At 41.2% G+C, this 23,554-nt stretch overlaps 1 protein-coding gene across 1 annotated transcript; it reads left to right on the forward strand.

Moving 5' to 3' along the window:
- Nucleotides 1-251: 251 nt before the first annotated feature.
- klf17 (Kruppel like factor 17) lies at nucleotides 252-2,885 on the forward strand. Its single transcript, XM_008302386.1, has 3 exons — nucleotides 252-436; nucleotides 552-1,659; nucleotides 1,769-2,885. Exons 1-3 carry the CDS (start codon nucleotides 371-373, stop codon nucleotides 1,942-1,944), a joined length of 1,350 nt encoding a protein of 449 aa, XP_008300608.1. The 5' UTR covers nucleotides 252-370; the 3' UTR covers nucleotides 1,945-2,885.
- The last annotated feature ends 20,669 nt before the right edge of the window (nucleotides 2,886-23,554 follow it).

Here is a 23,554-nt window from a genome sequence, read left to right on the forward strand (position 1 = left end):
ATTTGTTCTGAAAAGCGTTTGTTTCATTTGGGGAGCAATAAGAAATCTTGTACAGACAAATTCTTCGGTTGGTTTTCATGAACCTTAAACGAACCTGTTCTCCGCACCTTGGTGTTGGTTTATTTGTTTGCACTCTTGACTGCGGTGTGGCTGCTTGGGGGGGAGGAGGCGGGAAGGGGGGAGGCAGCAAAGCCCCGCCCCCCTCCGGTGAGCAGGTATAAAAGACTCCGCCGCTCATACTCACATCCTGAATCCTGGAACGCTTTTCAGCTGTCGGATCTAGGAAACAGACGCTCTATGGACACAGAGATACGAGCATTTTCCAGTTTGGATTTTTAAACTCCTGCTTCTTTCACACGACGAGTTCAGCATGGCTGTGGCTGGAGCACTGATGCCTGCTGTGACACCGTTCCCAAGCGTCAACACGATGGATGATGTAAGTAAAGCGTTTAAATTTGAATGTTTTTATCAGTGTTATTGTATTTGGAGACTAGATTTGATTCTGATTGCTGTTAAAGCTTTGACTAATTTTATGTTTCCCGTCTTTACAGCTGTTGGATGAGTGTGTGCAGAGCAGCGCAACAGGTGGTGCAGAGAACCCGCGCATACAAGTGGAGTTCAGCATCGTGCAATCTCCAGCTTTACCCCCCAAAGATGACGACGAGTTGGCAAAATTTTTGGATATCGATTTTATTTTGTCAAACACCATTGATTCCATTGATTCTGCAAACAACGCCAATGGGAATATTTTACAGCCACAGCAGCAGCAGCAGCCGCCGCAGCAGCAGCAGAACGCGTATTCTCTGCCCGACTCGCCTGAGAGCTTAGCTTCTGTGTCAGAGTGCAGCGACCACCCTCCTTCTCATCTGGTTGCACAGGGCTACCACGGCAGTGTGAGCTTCACAGGCTCCAGCCCGGTGCACAGTCTGATGGCGGAGCTTCTCAACACTGACATGGGCTACCCGGGGGAGAGTTCATCCGACAAGCAGAGAGAAGGGAGGGAGTACACGGAATTGCGAGCTTTAAACCACGTTCCAGCTGCTCCCGCTCATCTCCAAGTGGCCACAACGCCTTCTTCGATTGGATACAAAATTAAAACCGAGCACGTGGATCAGTCTTGCATGATGGCTGCAGTCGGTGGGAACTTTATGGAACAAGCGTATGACAAGCCCCAGATGCGCGCAATGCCTCCACCAGCTTTTACGCACCACCAAGCTACAGTTCCAGGTGTGCTGCAGGGTTTCGTTGCACACCCTATGCAGCATGCCCCACCTCAGGGACGCACCGTGCAAATGAATATGAGCTCACATCTTCCTCCAAATCAACGCCAGGTCCAGAATCAGTACGTGCCGTATCACCCTCAGTACGCACAGCAGAGCGTGCCACAGTTTCAAGGCCAATACAACATGCGCAGAGAGCCAGTCCAGGTTCACCAGCAGCACCGCCCCTCATCTCTGCAGGGGATGATGCTCACTCCTCCCTCGTCGCCATCGTTGATGGAGTTCTACGCGCATGATGAGGCGGGTGGCATCAAGCAGAAGCGAGGCCGCAGGTCGTGGGCCAGAAAACGTGCTGCCACACACAACTGCGAGTTTCCCGGCTGTGGGAAAACATACACAAAGAGCTCCCACCTCAAGGCTCACATGAGAACGCATACAGGTGAGAACATTTGAACCTAGCATCCTTCTCTGTCAACTACCTGTTGTGATTATTTTGTGTTGTGTGTGTTTATTCCTGTTATCTAACGTCTTGTGTTTGTATCTCTCAGGTGAGAAGCCCTACCACTGTAACTGGGAAGGTTGCGGCTGGAAGTTCGCCAGGTCAGATGAGCTGACCCGCCACTTCAGGAAGCACACTGGGCACCGACCCTTCCAGTGCCACCTCTGTGAGCGTGCCTTCTCCCGCTCAGATCACCTGGCTCTCCACATGAAGAGGCACATGTAGGCCACACTGAGCATTGAGATGAGATGAGCATTTTAAGGACACTTCCACGTTTCCCTTTTGGGATCGTGGTCAGCATCCAGAAGAAGAATGAGACGTCCCCATCGTTGGTCACAGAAAGACTGTAGCACAGCAGTCCTCTGCAGGCCTGAGCAGATGTGGGACTTTGGCAGAGTTGAGTACCTTGGCAACCATATTGAGTTTTTACAATAGTGCATCATATCCAGCAGAGTAAAGTGCCTCCAGTGGTTGTTGTGCATACCACAACCCTGGCTAAGTTATAGTAGTTTAGTATTTAAAACATTTCCTCACTCTGTTTTAAGTAAGTTATTGGTTGCTGCTGAGTGCCTTACTGAGAGTGTGGGCAGGACCCTGTCTTTTGTACACATTGTAAATTGTACGTTCTTTTTATTTTTTCTTCTTTTTTTTTTTTTTGCAATGTTTACATCTTATACCTTTGATACTACTCAGATCAGGTCAGGATTGCAATGGATTTTTTTGTACATATTTTTTGAAACTTTTTTTCGTGGCTTTTTTTATAGACCACACTTTTGATTTTTTTTCTAAGCATTGCAGGCTTTGCCTATATTTGAGACATTTTTGTTTGGTTTTGTTGTTTTGTTGATTTGTTGATTGTGAAGGTTTGCTTGAGCAACGCAAACAAATTCAGGTACTGATGTTCAGGATCCCAGACAACAGAGTCGCTCAGACTCCAATTGAAATGTTGTTTTTGTTTATTCTTACATCTCATTGCTTTTCGAGATGCAGATATGTATTTTATGATGAAAAATGGATCCTTGTTTGTTGTTTTTTTTAAGAATGAAGAAATCCACTGTTCATCCAACTGACGGATGAACTGTTGTACTTGAAACACAAATGCTTTTTTTTTTAAAAATTTAAAAATTGGGCTTAAGTGCTCCAAAATAAACCTACTTTTACAACTACGTCATGTCTGCTGTTGCATATTTTCCCTGTTGAATATCATTTAAGTGCAGATCTGATTTGAGTTTATACAGGTTTGTGTGGTGTGTTCTTGAGGTTTCAGTTCAGTATTTCCTGGTGCTGTGTGGCCACGTCTCACACGCAAACACAAAGGAGTTAGGTGACAATAAAGGATGAATAAAGCAGCTCATGACTAGACTTAGACTTGCAGTTATTTAGTTATTTAGTATTTTGTGATCTTCAACTTAAACGTCTGTGTTAGTTATTGAAGGTTTTGCTGCCTTTCCTCTCACCAACCTAAACTGTAAATCTTCCTTTTGAGGGAAATGCTGAAATGAGTTAAGAGAAACTGAACTCTTTTGTCATGAATTGCAATGAAGTTACAACCTTAGATAGAGGCCACTAGACATCACAAGAGCTACTCTAAAGGTATTTATTTGTCATCTTTGAGGGGAACTGAGCAGTTGGTGTTTCCATCAGGTGTCCACAGATGTGTGAGTTTAGGCTTCTTTGAAGCTTTGCATCACTGTTTATGAGAGACTGCCCTCTAGTGTTTGCCTCAAGTTAATGCTTAGTGATTCACAAGTGTGAAGGTGTTTCATTGCATAAAACATTACTTAATCAGAAATAATTAAATCAGCAATAAACTCATTAAAATGAGTCAATTGTTGTCTCTTTGAAAGTCACTAAGCTGCTGTGTTCCTGCAGAGAAACACTTGGATTCAGCTCTAGGCACACAACAACAGGAAAGAAAAAAAGTCCCTGTGTTACAATACAAACTATTCCTAACTAAATACAGATTCTCATGTGTAAAGAGTTCTGGATTTTAGCCCCAAGCAATCCGATACAAAAGCCACACAGCCCAAAGCAATCAATTAACCGAAGACGGTACACAGAAAGTAGCCGTCAGCATGTTTACTCCTATAGTATGTGTAGATCCATATAATAAATCATGTAGCGCTGCAGCAGCTCTTCAGCTCTGTCAGGAGAGAAAAGGTTTTCACATTACTCACATTTTTGTTTATTACAATATAATTCATAGCAATCAGAACATTTTTTTAATCCAGACCAAGTATACTGGACTTGATTGGAAATTATTATGATTACATTTTAAAAGCTAAAACACACATTTTGACAGTTAATATTCTTTGTTTTCTTATTCTTTCCTATTCTTTTCTTTTTCTTAAAACCCAGATGCATTGTGCAGCTTTCTTTCTCATTACTCAGTTTCTCCACTAGGTGTCCGTCTTGGTTTAGTTTCTGCCACTAACTGAACAGTCCGTTACTATCTGTTAATTTATGTTAGCTACCTCTTTTCATTCATAAAGCCTATTACCTGTACGCATGTTCAGGTTGTTTTAGTTGCAGAGTTTGTGCTTTCTTTCTTTTTTAAACACAGAGGATAAAATACTGCACGCAGAAAGTTGGACTATGATGCATCAGTATTTGGGCGCTTGGACAAAACATCTCAGAATTTGGCTCCTAATCCTGTGTCACGCCCTGAAAGCTGTAGGAAAAGTGTTGTTTTTGCAGCGTACACAAATGCAAATCGTCAGTGCAGTTATCTGCAGATGTTAAAGTGCTGCTTGTCTTCCTAATGACCACCTTCCCTTTATACCTTCAAAGCAAATGGGGCAGGCTGATGATCACACGTATGGCTCCGGTGTGTCTCTGGCACTGACACATTTACAGAACAATACCTGGAGGATCCTGGTCAATGGCTGTACTCAACAGCTCAAAGCAACCTGTTTTGGGAAAAACATGCTATGGTGCAAGCATGCAACCGATTCCCCATTTATAACTTCTCCTATCTTTGCAGTGTGAGATGTTTCCAGACTTGATAGCAGTGTCTGAAGAGGGACAAAAAAAAAGTGTTGGTACTCCAACCATTTGAACTGTTTTAATTATTACAGTAAGACTTCATTGACTATGAACACCAGCTTCAGCGTGTGATGCAAATGAAGTCATCGGCTCAGGAAGCCCTTTGTGTCTTGTATTTCCAGCCCTGACCTACTTGGAGACACTCCTACCTGACCCATGTGCTATGTAAACCATTTGCCACAAAGTCCAGCACCCCCACGACAATCCTCTGTCCTTTAAAACTCTTTGTCCATCTATGGGCCTGAGAATAAGTATACAGACCAATGTAGAACCTTCATATACACAAACATAAATAAAACATTTTAGATCATGTAAAATGTGGAAAAAAATAAAGTATAACACTAAGCATTGGTTGTTAGTCCAATGCTCACAACATTATACAAGAGTTCTTATTAGTCCTTGTGAGACTAGAGAGTCATTGTGTTATTTTTAAATGTGTGATGACCATATATTTATTGGAATGGTCCCCGAAAATGTGGGGTAAGTTTTATTTTGTGCACAAACATATGAAGAGATTTAAGGAACTCTAATGTCATGCCAGCTCACATTCACATACCATGAAATAAGAACTCAGGTCCCTGTTTTTAAAGAATAAATCACAAGTACAAAAAACAACAAAAACAGGAGCAGAATATAAGTCAAAGTAAGCCCTGTGTAGCAGCGAGGTAGACTGTAATATAATACTGGACTTAGGTGTTTAACATATTGCACATTTATGGATAAAAGCATGTCTGCAGCAAGTTTATAAAGACGATCTAGACCAGGGCTTCCTGAGACTGGCGACCCCCACTATCCCCGGAGGTGACTGAAACATTACAAATAGATGTATCCCAACACGGGCAAAACAAAAAGGAAGAGATCAACCTGACAACCATGATATGATTTTTACATATAACAGTTTACTACAGGATGAAAGCAGAACACATCAGTCTAAATCCCCATGTAGCCTATGAGTGAACACTGTTGCTGTCAAGTGCAAAGTACTGACTTATACACTTCACTTTCCTCCCACAAGGTCCAAAAACATGTTGAGGTTAACTGGTGATTCTAAACTGTCTAATTGTGCTTGGTTGTCTGTCTCTAAGTGTAGCCCTGTGATAGACTGGCGACCTGTCCACTGTGTCCCCTGACTTGGCCCCCTGACTTCACCCTGAGTCAGCTGGGATAGGCTCCAGCCCGACCACACCCTTGTGAGGATTAAGATGTATAGACAATGGATGAATGGACTGTGTTTCAGTGTTGATCTCAGCTAATGGGCACTATGCATGAAGCCCAAGTCCATTCTGCGACACCTCCCTTGGGGCCTCGGGACCCCCACTTAAGGAACCCCTCATCTTGACTATCTAACTTCCTGGATATTTGAATGTCAATGCCACGTTTGTCAGGCACAAAGTTACATAACACAGCGAGACCCAGGCAGAACAAAAGATGCATCGGCCAGCTGGCACATCACCTTAACTGTACTTGTACTTGCTCTATGCAACTAGCTTTTGAAATCCCCTGATACTGTATTTCCCCTCGTTACTTAGATTAGAGAAAGGGACAGAAAGGAGGGCGTCAAGGAGTGCCTCCTGGGTAATTCAGTTGATTTAGGGCCGGTATCAATCATCCAGTAAACCTGATGTGAACCTAGTAGCGACTGCAAAGTGCCTCTACACAAATAAAAAGTCATAGTATGCTACAGAGCACAACATAAAGGTGCCAGTACCACACGGCGGTGAGTAACAGCCACTTGCAGAGAACGTTTTAATGTTTCTATATCTGATTTTGAAAAGCTCAAACTGGCTGCCACACGTCCACCTCCTCAGCCATTCTCCTCATCTTTTGCCTGAAAAACTTTTGACAGCCTTTGGAGAAATGCCAAATTAAATTTCAATCCGAGTGTACTGGAGCATTCAGTCCTTATCGTTCTGTGTACAAATCTGCAGACGAGGATTAGACTTATCTTCTAAGCAACATGTAGAGAATAATAATTAACGGAAACAGCTTTTAAGTATCTGTTTTGACTAAATAGTCGCCGTGCAGAGGAACAATAAAAGATGGTGCAGAGAAAGGTGTGGCGGGAAGCCTGCCGCCTGACGTCGCCTCCGATTCTGACATCAGCTGATTGACGGGTGGATTTCGGACACGGCTGAACCGTCCAACAGGCACTTTGGCTTGATCACAGCGTCAACCTGCCAACCGGCTCACATTGCACCCGGTCTGAGGGCGGCTGCTCCATGGTGCTGTCTTGAGCTGGGCCCGATGGAGCACAATAGATGATTACTGGTGAATTATCCTCCAAAATCTGGCTCTAATGGGGAAGGGAGCCTGGTTTCTATGATCTGGGAGAGCTGAGGCGGCACAAGAAGATCGTTCCAAAGAGTTTTTTCTCGGGGTGTGCATCTCTATCCAATTCAAATCTAGATACATGGGTTACAATACGATTCACTAACGGTGCATTTGAATCCATCATGATGCAACTGATGTGATGCAACTTGAATCTATTTGTGTGGTGAAAAAAGAGAAATTTATCAGGTGTTTATTTTTCAAATACACAGACACAAACTGTTGCTGTATGAAACAGAGAAAATGTCAACATTAACCCCTTCAGTATATTGCAGTCCATTAACTTTGCAAACTGAAAACATTCAATGTGGCCTCAGTCTGTTCTGATGCATTTTATCAAACTGTTGTGCTTTGTGTTGCTGTGTGTGTGTGTTTCGGTGAACAAACCCGAGTTGAGCTTCAACTTCTGCTCTGTATCTCTGACCCTGAATGCACCAACACACAACACAACATGCTTCTACATTGTGGGTTTTGCTTGGTCCGACAATAATATGTTTTGTGTGTCTGTGTTAAGTTGTGTCTATCACCAGTCGATCTGTTTCCTGATTAACCACCAGGTGTTAAACCAGACTAACCTTTTCACTGGTAGCACCTTATTTGGTCGCGCCTCCCACTTTGTCACAGGAACAAACACATCACTTGTTGAACATCTGCTTTTTGATAGACGCTACAATTTACAGATGTTCCCTGAACGCCCCACATTGCAGGCTGTGGAGGCTGCTGCTTGGTGTTCAGACAGACTGAAAAATACTTTGAAAATAGCTGAACTGGGGCGTTCTAATGTCAGATTTGAGATGGAACTGAGTATTAGAACACACAAGTTTACGAACAATAAATCAAATACTTTACGTGGCCACTTTCAGCACTTTTTTTTTGCATAATAAATTTTGAGGCGACGTTTGAACGACAGTATCTCAGAAACTATTTGAGATAAAAGTGTGAAATTTTTACTGTGGTTTATCAACATCATTGAACAAGCAGACCAATTAGTCTCTCATTATAGGTAAGTTAAAATATGAGAAAAATAAACTGAAGCCATCACAAGACGTCCGATCTTTGAGCTCCACCCATCCATCCGTTATCTAAACACCGCTTAATCCTCACTGGGGTCGTGGGGGGGCTGGAGTCTATCCCAGCTGACTCAGGGTGAGCGCTAACCAAGTGCGCCACCTAGCTGCATGTCATAAAATAGAAAACAAAACATATAAAATAACTTTTAAAATGAAATATTTGATCACAAAAAGGAAAAGTTATTCAATAGCTGTAACACACTACAAAGTATTGGTAGATGGTCTAATCCAAGTTGGTTCTCCAAATATAATCAAATTTAACCATTTTCAAAACATCTACTTTTTTAAAAATATGGGCCTATTCTTTATTTTTGAACCAACAAGCTTTAAAAAACCAAAAAGCTCTTCATAAATCAAGGCAAAATGGTGCCAAATATTATTCTACTTTTTAATATTATTCTATTTATAAACATCCATATTTTATGCGCTTCGGCTTTATGCTACTTTCTGGCTGGCTGAGCAGAAACTCTTCTTATAGTTTTGATGGTATGACATTGGATGACCCTTCTATATGTCTTTCTAGAGGGTGGTTACAAAAAACAACAACTAGTTCTGTGGTTTTAGCCACACCCATCAGAGTGACTTGACTGTTTAGTGGGTGACTCCCATTTTGGGCGCTCACTTAAAGCTTTTGTACTTAAAGATGACAGATAAAGCAAAAAATATTCTTAAATGGGCGAATTCTACAGTGTTTCATGTCTTTGTGTTTATGACACAAACAACAAAATCGATGTCACAGGATTAATAGAATTTATCCGATAACGCAGTGAAGAAGTCTGCAACCCTCTTGCTCGTTCACTTTAGCGGAGACAATATATTAGTATTCTGTGTGAGTGCATTTTATGTGTTGTCAAGGAGGCAAAGCTATGTGTGCCCCTGTAGCGTTGTTTGCATAACCCAAGGGATTCTGGGCTTTGTCAACTGTCACTGGGTCAGAAGTCGTACTCCACAAGCAGCGTGCCGGCGGCTGGAACTGACCATAAAATCCACTGATCCAAATACGTAAATAAGAATGCTTTAACACATGCCGCTCTAATTATAACATCAGCGGACGTACAAGTCAAACATCTGTGAGTCACATGTATACGTGCAGAAAATGTACATTCTGACAAGGCTTTTCTTTTTTTCTCAGACATGCCACTCCCTAAACACTCAAATATTATCTTAGTGGGTCAGACAGAGGGCATGGGAAGGCTTCTACATCTACAGCACACAGGACTCGGTTTTTAGTTCTAGTATTAGTTTGTCGTAATGACACCAAGAAACGAAATGAAGCTGTATCTAGACTGTCAGATTCCAGTGCAAACACGCCTCCGTGTGGAGATGCTGTCTTGTAAACTTTCTGTGTTTACACAACATCAAGCACGATTCTGTGGTTTACATTGCAAAGTATAGAACAGTCACAGTACAGTGAATGCCAGCTGGTTATCAGCGACCAAACATAGGCTGAAAGCAGTCGCCCATGGCCTTCACGCTTCTGAGCTTGTTTTTCTCAGCTGGAAAAACTCTATATGCTGTGTATAAACGAATAAATAAACTTTCGTACAATATAACCTCTTTCATAAGAAATCATTACCGAAAACGTTCCCATGTCAAAGTTAGAGGCCGAATCGATGTTTTAAAGCTGCATGAGTCAATATTTTATATTAACAATTCACAAATGAATTATTCAGGGGGAAAATCAAGCCAAATATTCCTCTCAGGGGCTGGTGGAGATTAAACCAGAGCTAAAAACAAGACAAATTGTTGTTTTTTGGCCAGAAATAAAGGTGATAATTTGTCCATGTGAGTGGACAAATAAATAAATGAACAAATATATAGTTTAATCCATCCATCCATCATCCATACACCGCTTAATCCTCACTAGGGTCATGGGGAGCTGGAGTCTATCCCAGCTGACTCAGGGTGAAGGCAGGTTCACCTGGACAGGTCACCAGTCTATCACAGGGCTGCACTTAGAGACAGACAACCAAGCACACTCACATTCACACAATTCAATTTAGAATCACCAATTAACCTCAACATGTTTTTGGACTGTGTGGGAGGAAGCCGGAGAACCCGGAGAGAACCCACGCTGCACGGGGAGAACATACAAACTCCAGAAGAAAGACCTTGGGTGTCCTCACCGGGGCGGAAGTCGGCCACCTTCTTGCTGCGAGGCAACAGTGCCAACCACCGGTCTACTTTTTTTTTTTTTTTTTTAAACAAAAGTACTGTATCTGGTGTAGAATCTGTTTATGGTTGATTCAAACATTCTGTCAGTACAATTTCTTTTTTTTTTTTTTTTTTTTAAACAAAAGTACTGTATCTGGTGTAGAATCTGTTTATGGTTGATTCAAACATTCTGTCAGTACAATTTCTAAAATATCCTAATTAGCTCACTCAAAATGGTTCCATTCATCTGTGGTTCCTCTCCTTTAATGCTACATGTACAACAAGGACACAATTCCCTCATCATTGCTTTTGTTGTTGTGGTTTTGAAACATCAACTTATGTAACTTTTGACCCGTTTGACAATTGATAGAACTTTTCATGCACCACACAGTATCGTAAAATCTTATCTTTCTTATCTGTGAAAAATGCCACCTAGCAGGCAGTTAGGGAACACGGCATTTCTTAACATCGCAGAAAGAAAAGACAGGAAAATGAAACTAAGATGACCTGAGAAACCAGTTGTATAATAAATAGAGCGTAAACAAAATCCTGTTGTGTTTTAAGGACGGAGAACCCAGAGAGCTTTGGCCTATCTTTTGTTCCTGGAAGTAAACGTACTGTTTTGCAAAAGTGCAGCGAGATGTTCTCCTCTGATATGAGTTTTGCACTTTTGCACGCTTTTGTCTTTCAGATTTTTTTAGTTTTTAAATTTTAAATTATTATTATTTTTTGTACTTGGAAACAAAAACATATGCTTAAAGTAAATGGTGCGACAGATTACTTTGCATTTTTCACACAAAGCCCTCAACATTTTTTAGAGTTTTTATTTTCTGTGCGATTTATGAGTTGAATTCTGTTTCTTTCTGCTATTGTTAAGGAAGCAGCGGCTGAAGACGTTTTCAGATCCTTTATGAAAGTGCCTCTATGACAATGTTGGAAAAAAAATACTTCAAGTAAAAGTCCTGCTTTTAACATCCTATTTTGGATGTGAATCAATGCACCAAAATTACCAAAAGTAATGAAACAAGCAGAAAAAATGGCCTCTTGTAAATGTCTGAAATGTAATAAACTGATCGTAACATTTTTGTTATAATACAGTGAGTAAAATTTTTGCAATTTTCTACATTTAGGTAAAAAATTTGGATTTGAATGAACCTATGAACAGAAAACAATGGATTTTCAAAGATAATACACACAAAGCTATGTTGTGTTTGTTCATATAGAACACATCACGCAGATTTTTACAGTGCTGGTTTAAAAAATGATGTGACTTTGCAGGATAATGACATCACCAAAGAAAAACCAACTTCTTCTACTTCTTACCAACGTACACGGCAACTTATGCTGCACACCAAACCTGCTATAAAACAGGTAACGTTCGATATAAAAGACCAACTTGTATAAAAACACCAGCTACCGATTGTTCTGTTCTTTACAAAATGGCATCACCGTCCCTTAGATTGTATAAAGTGACATTATCCTACAACTGATTTAAACACTGAAGCCATTTGTTGACCTTGTTAGATTTACTCACTAGTTCACATTACATTTTTAAATGTATTCTTCACTTGCTTTTGAGACCATTTAACACCGCCAGCTGAAAGAAAAACACTAAAATTGTCTCACACATCAGACGAAGAGGTCTCATGCAATCATCCTATTTAATGGAAAACACAGTCGTAATTACAGCGAGACCCACTTGTGTCATAATGATGGGGCGGCGATATTGATAAGCCTATTAGCTTCACAGTCAGATGCTTTTTTGCCAGCCAGCTGTCCTTTATGGCTTCGGCCGCAGCCTGTTTGGCTTGAATTACATTTTTAATTTCCCTCATATTGGCTTAAAATTATAGCTGGTTGTTCTTGTGAAGGGCTGCACGGGTCTTCGATCTTTGCAGCTGGAAGATCCCCGGTTAGGACGCCTTTCTGCGTGGAGTTGTTCTCCCAGTGCAGCGTGGGTTCTCTCCGGGTTCTCCGGCTTCCTCCCACAAATCCAAAAACATGCTGAGTATTAATGCGAGTGTGCTTGGTTGTCTCTAAGTGCTAACCTGTCCAGGATAGATGGATGGATGGATGGATGGATGGATGGATGGATGGATGGATGGATGGATGGATGGATGGATGGATGGATGGATGGATGTTCTTGTAGGAAATATGCAAACTTGCTGATGCTGGCTGTTTACAGGAGCTTCCATCAGAGTGAATAGCGCCTCGCAAAAGAAGGAGATTGCACAAGACTTATGACCGAGAATTTGCATAAAGCTGTAAAGGGTAACAAAGCAGCCTCAAATAAATAGCTGCCTGTAAATGGGGTGAATTAGCACTTCGGCAGCTCTGCCTATGAATGGAAGATTCCAAAAGCACAACACAGAAAGGCCAGTGTAAAGGCCGGCAGGAATCATCGATCAGTTTATGAATCTACCAGAAAACCAGAGCAGTATGATGTGGAGAATCAAGCTACTGTTCTCCAAAAAGCCTCAAATCCAAGGCGCCTGATGTTCTCCAAAGAGCAGAGTGATGCTTTCAAATAATACCCAGAGAATGCTTGATGAATTGAGAGTGAATTTTATGAAGGAACAAGCAGGACTGTAGCATGAAAACATCAGCATACAGGTGAAGAAGGGTGAAGAGTTTCATGGTTCCTGGACAGATTGGCATCAAGTTGTATCAACTATGGCGGCTCCAGCAGAAGAAGTGAATGTACCACAGGATGGCTTTATCTACCTTTGAACTGAGACCTTAACCCAGTAGAGATGCTGTGGAATGAGGTCAGTGACAGATATGCTGAGAATCTAGATGAGCTGAAGCAAACCTTATCCTTCAAAGTTGGGTAGATACGATCTAGGTACGACCAGTGAAACTTGTTGGAGGTTACTGGAGGTTCAGACAGTTGTTAAATCTATAGGTGGTCGTGCTTTTTTCACCAGCAGTGGGAATGTTTATTGGGAGTGTTGGGGGAAGACAGGAAGCATTATAGGAGCTTTTGTTGTTTTTCTTTCCTTCCTTCCTGGCGGACGCTGGTGACTTCGATGAAGACCATCCATCCATCCATTCATCCATTATCTATACACCGCTTAATCCTCACGAGGGTCGTCGGGCGCTGGAGCCTATCCCAGCTGACTCAGGGCGCGGGCCTATTGAGATTCAAAATCTCTTTTACAAGAGAAACCTGGCCAAGGTAGCAGCCAATCACAACACATTAACGCAACAAATACAGATACAGACAACAAGAACAACTTTTAAGACATAATGGCGCTCTCAAGAAAAACAACCACGTCTCCGTCTCCACATTCTTTATGTATGAAGTTTGTAGGAAGTAGAACGAAATGGAATTAATCTAGTTTAAATCTTCAAAGTCCTTAATTGAATCCCTAAAAGCTCATCTCTGTGTATCAAAGTTAGATATTTAGAAGTTTATTTTTCCTATTAAAATAACCCTTTACTGTCTGGAAGTGGCTTTGATGTAAGCACAGAGGCACGGCAGCTCGAGCACACCGGCTCACCTCGACGAAAACACTGTAAAACTACTCTACGCCACACAAGGCCAAGTTGGAGGCATTGATGTCCAAACTGGAAGCCATTTCACAAGTTGAATGATTCTTTAGGTTTGTTAGACATGGAACTCTGGGGGTCTCTTTCCCCCAAACAATCCTCAGTTCGCTGCAGTTTCAAGGTGAAAATGCTCAGCCGACTGTTTCCTTTGTCTTCTAGCATGTACCACAAACACGTTAGACCGGCTCGACTTTCACCAGAGGGGCTTCTTTAATGGGAAACATGAGCAAATGTACAGTTCCAGCCGTGGAAAAGATGTGAAAAAATGTAATCTATATCTCTGCTGTGGTGCTGTTTGCCTGCAGGCTGTTAGTTACACACACACACACACACACACACACACACACACACACACACACCAGTCCAGTGTAATTACTGCAGTAACCTACAACCATAATGCATTTTTATCTTCCACATTCCTACGATAATGTGGCATTAATGGGTTAGTATCCATCCAAAACAGAACACTTTTTGTTTTTCTAACTTAAAGACATCTAAGTAGTGGACAGTGCTGGTTTCCATTGTTTTAAATTGGACTCATCAAGGCACGATGGGGGTTTGTCCACCACCCTAACTGCTGTCAGCTCCCTCCTCTCACCCAGGCGTCTGACCATCACCGCGCCTGCATCCCTACCTCCTCCTCCTTCCTCCTCCTCCTCCCTCCTCCTTCCTCCTCCTCCGCGTTCCCACCAGCCCTCCAACCTGATCGCTCCACAAACAAGGTAAAGCCTGCATGTTGCATGCTAAAAAAAAAAAAAAAAACAACTCCAGAGTGCCATCATTCATCCCCCCTCGGCTGCATCTGTGTTCTATCATCTGGCTTCCATGTCTCACACAGATCCTGCACACAGCCTGTCAGGGCTACCACACCTGTCTGGACACCATCGCATCCACTCTCCTGTCTGTTCACACATTTATTTTATTTATTATTATTTTTCAAATCGCATCATCATCATCATCTGAATACACTGTGCCCGTATAGAATATTACACAGAATCACATCTGTTCAGGAGGGAGATGTGAGGATCAGAAGCGGGGTCTCTGTGAGAGGAATCGTTGCGGCAGCTCTCATAACAAAAGAACGAGCGAACACATGCGTCCATCTGCTCTCCGGTGAACACGTGTAGCTTCACGCCTCATGTGGAGGATACAGAGCCGGGATCGGTGGCGTTTGGCTCTCAAGTTTAGCTTGCTTATTTCTTTTCTTGTCTTTTTTTAAAAAAAAAGAAATAAAAAATCGGATTATTACTCCCCGCATTTGCATATCCTAATCAGGAGCTGAGATCATGCGGATGCGTAATAGTGATCCATCAGGCTGAGGTCAGTCAAACTGGTGAGGCAGCTTTCTGACAGGTTGTGTGTGTGTGTGTGGATCCACAGAGAGTCCTCACAAGTTGCTGCCCCTCCGCCCATGTCGGGCTAGAAGAGGGAGGGCTTTAAGGAGGAGCTGTTACCCCGGCGGTGACCGACGCACGAAAGGTGATGCAACTTCCAATAACTCAAACATTGGCGGAAAAAGAAAACAGATCAAGCAGCGGACTCCTGTCAAACAGCTCTGAGGTGAGACAGCTTCTGATCACACTTAAGTCTGTTTTTTTCCCTCTTATTATTATTCTCTGTGCTTCATAATGAGCGGGGGGAGGGAACGTGGACTCTAACGTGGTTAAATCCTCTTAAAGGAGCAGCTCTGTGTTTTATGTGGAGACCATAAATATGTCAGATGGAAGCGGCTGTGGGTGTCAGGGAGGGAAAACAGAGTCAACACGTGGCGTCAGGTTTTCTGTATGTAAGGTGACATGATTGGTGCGTAATGAGACGGAGGATGTTGTGAGCGGCGGTTTAATGGCAGCAGGGGGGGAACACGTGGCAGAGCGGTGGGCCTCCGTCTTGTTATGACTCCACTTAAGGAGGAAGAGGAGCTGCTGGGGGGCTGAGATGAAGAAATATGTCTCTTTGAGTATATCCTGTCCTGTCAAGCGCTTCTTGTCAGAGGTGAGGTGAGGTTCAGCAGCAGACACTGTAAGAACATAGTTATAAACAATGTTAATAACTGGTACAATCACAGAGAAAAGCATTCAATTATATGTTAACTGTCAAAACAAAACAATAACAACAACAAAGTAGAAAACAAGCAGAAACTGTAAATAAGAGCCACATCAACAATCAGTATTTTTGTCAATTCTAGTTCGATTCTTATAAAGTTGGACCCTAAAATGAAACTATTGTTGGTGGTGTTGTATTTAATCAGCAAAATATAGTCATCCATTATCTATACATCGCTTAATCCTCGCTAGGGTCATGGGGGTCTATCCCAGCTGACTCAGGGTGAAGGCAGGTTCACCTGGACAGGTCACCAGTCTATCACAGGGCTACACTTAGAGACAGACAACCAAGCACACTCACATTCACACCTACGGACAATTTAGAATCACCAATTAACCTCAACATGTTTCTGGACTGTGGGAGAACCCGGAGAGAACACGAGAGAGAACATGCAAACTCCACGCAGAAAGATCCCAGTGTCCTCACCAGGATGTGAACCGGCGACCTTCTTGCTGCGAGGCGACAGTGCTAGCCACCGAACCACCTTGCAGCCCCATGTATATATATACAGTCATTAAAACGAATTTCTGCACATAAAGGATTAAGAACATGTAAAATATTTTTTTCAAGCTGTTACTTTACAGATTTCTAATTAAATCACAGATAATTGCTCAGAAAATCCCACAAAAAGTTATGTGTTAACTGCAAGGGACAAACAAACAAACAAACAAACAAACCAACAGAAACTGTGAATAAGATCCACATCAAAAATCTGTACTGTTTAAAATTGTAACTGGATTTTTACAAAGGTGGAACTTAAAATTAAACAATTGTTTGTTGTATTTAATCAGCAAAATATAAAGTCGTTACAATTCCTGCATATAAAGGATTGAGAAAATGTTAAATATTTTTCTCAAAGTGTTATTTTACAGATTTTGGTTAAATCACAGATAAAAAGTTCACATTAAGGTTTTCTACTTTTGTAAAAAATGTTCTTTATAGTGCTTGACAGTAAAGTGAAACAATTTTTACTCTATTGAAATCAGTAAATATTGTATAAATACTGTATAATACTGTAAAAAATTTCTGTTAGACAGTTAACTGCGGATTCTTTTTTGTCGTCATCCCAACATACACATGCAGATTTGGACAAAGTGCTTCCCCCAAACATAAATAAATGTTGTTCATAAATCATGATCACAATCAGGAGGAAAGTTGTTTGGCAGCAAGAGCTGGTTGGCACGCTGATAGTTTTTTTTTTTTTTCCTTTGAGGGTCTCAGAAACATAAAGGAAACATGAAAGTGCTTTCTCTTTAGAGCTGCAGTCATTGACTTTGTTAAAACATCTGAAAGTCCCCAGTGATGGTAGCGCGAGTGACAAAAGGAAACAAGCAGCTGGAAACAAGCTGTTAGAGGGAGATATTGGAAACGTGTTAGTTGTTGTTAATTGATAAAGGAAACAGCTGTATTGTGATATATATATATAACATCGTGTCTTAAAGTAGTTTGGTCAGAAGACAGCGGGGATGGTTGACACGTGCCGCCTTGTCGCTTCTTCTACTCCTGGGAATACTGATCCTTTACAAATATTCTGTCCTTGAAGAACATTGTTTTTAGCCTACTAGCAGGCTAACATACCATCATAATCCTGTCAAAAGTAAGAGTCACACATGTTATGATGTATTTACCATGACATAAGTGGAAAAACAAATTACATTTCATCATCTTAAAATGCATTTGTTCATAAATTCTAGTTAAATTTCACATTTGCAAGCTTGATCACGACGGCCACCGATCGCCGACTGTAGCCGTCACACACAGATTTAATAGTTTGCGTGTTTTCTTTACATATATTCAACAAACTTTAAATATGTTCATGTCGGCGTCACAATGGTGCCAACATTTGCATTTTAACATTGTGACAACCAACCGCATAATGAAGCCGGTCGGCACAGATGCACAACATGACTTTAATCACGAATCATTTCAGAAAACATTTGTGTACGTAAACATATCTGTATTTACTGTTAAGACTTTAACCATCTGATTTGCTTCTGCTTAGAATATCTTACTATGAATTACGCCACAGAAACGAGAATAAAAACCGTCCCAGCCGACCTCGGCCTCCTCCACCGTGTTTATTCTGTCGTTATCTGATGGACAATACAACTGGTAGAACCGCTTCTGAACTTCCTCAAACATATTTTTAGCATTTCTGTGTTTAAATGCCTTTGCTACGATTGCCAGGTTTTATAGTAGTTTGATGTCCTGATGTCGCTAATTCTAACCACAATATGTAAAACAAGGAATACTTAGTGAATATAATGAGTATGCATTTTACATTTTTCTCATTGTTCTACTTTACAAATAGTGTTTATTTGTCGTATAAAAACAAAACTGTATCTCAGATCTCGATCAAACCCGTATTACCTCAGTCAACTTTTGAAACCTTAATCCTCTGCTGCTGATTGGCTGTTGCTCATGACATGCCACTAATCAGATAACAGGGTGGGCGGGAAATTACTCTGGACCGCTGATAGAAAGAGGCAGTTGCATCACAGTCAAAGTATGTTATAGTAAATGTATGTACTTGGGTTTCAGTTAAAAAAAAAAACAACAACAACAACAAACAAACAAAAACACTGATTATTGGATAAAGGCTGAATATGGAATCCAGCAGAAAACATAAACAAGGTGAAAACATGTGTTTTGAATTCCCCAGAGAGCCACGTGAATTCCTCTTTGCTCACCAACGAGGAATAAAGATACGTAGTTCGTCACTTATAATCTTGGAAACAGGTTTTTGGTTTTTCATTTCCTCTCAGTCAACCGAGTGTTTCATCGCCTGCAGAGTGACTGTGATGCTGCTTGATTATGTGAGTAAGCCACAAACTAAACTAATTGGTCATATATTTGAGAGAACAAATGTTTAAGTCTAGTTTAAAAAATCACTTTTTCTGTTTCCTAAAATGTGCACATGTGCTACTTTTCTCTGCTGAATTTAAATTCAATTTCTGAAGGTTTCTGACTGCTTGGTGAACAAAAGAAATGTAAATACATGAACTTGGGAAAGTGTGACGAGCATGTTTCTCTATTTTTTTACAACTGAGGAAGTTGAACCAGTTGTCAGTATCACAGGGTAATTCTTCCTATGTGGCCCAAATCCCACAATCAGAAAAGGAAGAATATGTTCTGTATGTTCCCCTTGTGTTCCTGTAACGTAACCAAACAGGCCGGCTGGATGGTAGAAGTAGGGTATGTACACAGAGGTCGTGCATGCATGAGTGGCAGAACCTGAGCCTCCAGCACGAGGACACGCTGCCCTCTTCCTCCGTCCTCACCCGCACACAGGATGCCTTTATTTCATCCAGCGCCACCGTTTTCTGTACTTCCTTTATGCGGAGCTCTGCGGGCTGCACATTTTGGCAACGTGTGTTCAAAGGACTGAGACTCCTTTAACTTTATCCACACGAGTGTCTCGAAAGCAGTAAAAAGTAAGCAAGTGTGTATTTTGGAAGATATTATGTGCTAATCCTCCGCATTCCCAAAGTCCGTACCGCTTTCGGTCGATCCTTATTCCAGTTTTCTGCCGCTAATGACCTGAACTCTTTGCAACGTTTCCTAAAACTCACCTCATACGTATAAAATCAGCAACACTTCAGGACCACTGCACCTGATTTTAGCCTCTCTCTTCTACAAGTCTTTGTAATATTGTGCGATTTGCTGTACATGTAATCTGTCTTTGCTGTTCATCTTGTTTGTTTACCGCCTCATGACCAGGCCGCTATTGACAATGAGAACCAGATCTCAGTTAAATTAAATTAAATAAAAAATAAACTAATGTGACACTAGGCTAATTGTGCATCTGAAAAGCTAAAAGAAATGCAACAAACATACTCATGATTCCATGTGTTGTGAGAATGTCACATTTATAATACATTTATAATCTCTGTTATGCCATCTTTAGGCGAACGCAGTTTGCTCAATCAGAAATTAAATATCAATACGGTAATGTGATATTTATCATTTCTAGGGCTGTAGTCAACCAAAGGAAGTCTTAGTTTACTGACATGTATCTACTCTTCGACCAATCAGCTGGTCAGAGGGAGTTAAACCTGCACTACAGCCGATCTACCTGCAAACCGTATCGGCCGAAATTAATTATGAATAAACATAAGAAGCTAGTGTTTGTAGCATAATAGATAATTGGAATAACAGAATTGGAGTCTCCATGTTCTCCCCGTGCAGCGTGGGTTCTCTCTGGGTTCTCCGGCTTCCTCCCACACAGTCCAAAAACATGTTGAGGTTAATTGGTGATTCTAAATTGTCTGTAGGTGTGAATGTGAGTGTGCTTGGTTGTCTGTCTCTAAGTGTAGCCCTGTGATAGACTGGTGACCTGTCCAGGGTGTCCCCTGCCTTCACCCTGAGTCAGCTGGGATAGACTCCAGCACCCCACGATGCTAGTGAGGATGAAGCGGTGTATAGATGATGGATAGATGGATGGATGGATAACAGAATTGGTCCAGACGAGTGTTTATCTGTACATATTTGCAAGATATCTTGGAACACAACTTTATCAAGTGGTGGTCCCAGCGTGTTGTGGAATATAAAGTAGACAAGTTAACTGTTTTTGGATGCCATGTTGGTTGTTGACCTGTGATCCAGACTTTTCAGTTGTTGGCCATCTGTCTGAACAAAATGCAGCCACACCAATGACTTTTTCGACGTGGTGTCAGTTAGTTTGAAGTTGTAAACATTAAGTTAATGTTAAATAAGTTAGGCTGAGCAGCCCCCATTAGGTTGGGTGGATTCAAAGTTGTAAAAATGCCACAGCTAGTCTGATCCTTCTGCTGCCAAAAATAATGTATTAATCCTAGAAGGCTGTTGAAGTGGCGCTTTTCTCAACAATCATACGACCACTAAGAATTTGGTCGGAAGAGAGGATATAAACCAACTGAGTAGCCCTCCTGAAGACTATAGAACTTCATATTTTTATGATCATTTTGCTGCGAAATGTGGACTAAACTTACTCACTGGTAGGCAAAGACTTAACAATTAAACTGACTGCTTAAACAAAGCAAAACAACACTTAGATTGATTGCTGCCTTTTATCATGTGTAGAAATACTGAGTTTCTGTTCATTTTACTTGTAACCGACTGGCATTTACTCAAGATTTTGTGGTTCGGTTGCACAACAAAGAGCTCCGTCACTCATTGTACCTTCTGAAACCTGGTCTCATGTTGTGGCACAGTTCAGGTCAGAAACAAAACCTGTTGTCAGCTCGATAAACTGAACCATGAAGCAGAAGAAATCACGTGGAAGGAAATCTACAATACATAGGTGGTCTCAAAAAGCCTGTTGTGAAGCCTTTATTAGGACTTTTTAACCATGAGTGAAAATAATCAGCTGTAATCAGTGAGATCGGTCGCCACTTTATTGACTTAGTCGCTTTGCAGAGACAGTGAAGGAGAAGTGATGGAGAAGGAACTTACAACACTGAGGAAGTGGTTAAGCCACTTGTACCTCAGGGTCACACTGAAGTTCGCGATAAGGCCTGAAAGATGCAGTCACATGATTCACAGGTTAGAACCTCAGCTCCATCATTGTCTGCGGTGACCTACATCTTCAGCCACACATTCTCCGTCTGCGATTCACACTGGAGGGAAGGTGATGCTCGTAGCGACGGACCAACTAAGACACAGAACTGCCTTTTAGCATCATTCAGGAAGCTGTTTTGGTTCACCATTACTGCTTAGCACCAAACTGCAGAAGTTAACAAACCAGCTGGTAAACACAGAGGAGAATTTAAATGTCGCTGCAGATACAGTGATGGTAAAGATTCTTTAGGTGAAACAGGCCCTCAGATGAACTCTGATGTTGATCTGTGACTGGCAGATGAGCAAATAGTTGACTGTTTGCTTACACTGGTGTCACGCAAAGACATGATGAGGTGGTTTGTTTAATCCTTGTGTTGCTGGTGAAAGGTTTACCTGACGAGGTTCAAATTGGAACAAACTTGAAACGATTTCAGGTAAAACCATCGTTAACTGAAAATCTATATATTTATAGTAGCACCAGATATTTGTGACAGTGGTGTTTTCCCATGACTCCCATCGCACGGTTGTCACTGAAGGCTCTCAGATATTTCAGTGTTATTTTTGTGCAGGATTGGTTCAGACACGTCTGGAATGCCGAAATATGGTGGGACGAGAGCAGAGCAGGTAAAGTGGGGATTGAGGAGGGTACGCTGAAAGAGTTGTAAAAGTAGAAATAAGGGTTTCCCCGTAGCTCAACTGGATAAAACGGTGACCCATGAACAGGGGCTATAGTCCCTGATGTCGAGGGTTCAAAGCCCAGGTTTCTCCCCCCTATCTTGTCTCTCTCCACTATGCTACGACAAATAATAAAGGCAAAAAAACAATTTAAAAAAGGGAAGAAAAGATATGCATATTGGTGGTAGTACAACGCAATCACACCACCAGGTTAGCTATGGGGTCATAGTTCTCTATTTTGTTGCTTTGATTGCATAATTTTAATACTGAATACAGGGATGGAGTTGCAAAGTTATGCATGAAACCCCACTCAGAAAGAGGAAGAGACAAGAGAATGGTCAGGAAGGAACAGGATGGAGTTGATTCTGTTGACAGTATACACTACCTCCACTAGGGGGCACCAAAGTACAGCTCAGCTTTGCCGTTTGGTATTTGTTCCAATGAGATGTTTCAATCATGAAACATAAAGTGGCTTTTGTACACAGTCTGATCAGAAGTACAACCTGGTCTTATTTAGTGCAAATCTAATCGACAGCCATCAGAAGCAGCTCACCTGGCAGAAAATGACACAATCTGGCAACCCTTCCTGTGTCCTCCATCTTCACATGTGACAAAGCGCAACATGAAGGAACCGAAGTACAAGTTTCCTTTAGTCATAAGAAAAAGAAAGAAAAGAATTTGATTATTCTTGTTTTTTTTAAAAAAAAAACTTTTGTTGATGCACCTTTTGAATGTCATACATTGTTTGTACATTATATTTGATATATGTATTAGAATTGATACATTACATAGTCACAATTTGGCTTACAATCATACATATTTTATTTAGAATTTAATTACTACATAATTAAAATGACTACATTTTAATTTTTAAGAAACCTGGCCTCCAAATGTGTCTTTAATTTATTTTGGCAAACAGTTTGAGAATATAATTGATACCGCGTTTGTACATTTAGTATGTAGCTGCGCCACGTTTTGTCTAGTTAAGGGACTGAAAACAGGGAGAAACAGTTAAACTATCCCTGACTAAAAAAGAATAATCCTGCAAACACCTCTAAAGTGACTTATTTGCACAGTGTATGTGTGAGCTAATCTGAACGCTAACAGAAATAGAGAAATCAAAGAATTTATCAAGATTAATGTGCTAAAGTTGGTTAGCGTTGGACTTAGCAAATGCAAAAGAACCATATTGATTTTTGCATGTGTGTGTATAAATAAATAGTATAGTATGTTTCCCTGAATATTAAACTAACAGGTAAAGTTGAAAACTCTGTAAGACAAAGTTGTTAGTTATAACTTAGCAAATAGCTTGTATCTTCTGAGCTAATTTTTGTAAGAGTTGTAGGAAGACAAGGAGGCCGTAACTGTTT

This window comes from Stegastes partitus, unplaced genomic scaffold (genome assembly GCF_000690725.1).
Source record: "Stegastes partitus isolate 25-593 unplaced genomic scaffold, Stegastes_partitus-1.0.2 Scaffold1805, whole genome shotgun sequence".
In the NCBI taxonomy this organism is placed as follows: Eukaryota; Metazoa; Chordata; class Actinopteri; family Pomacentridae; genus Stegastes; species Stegastes partitus.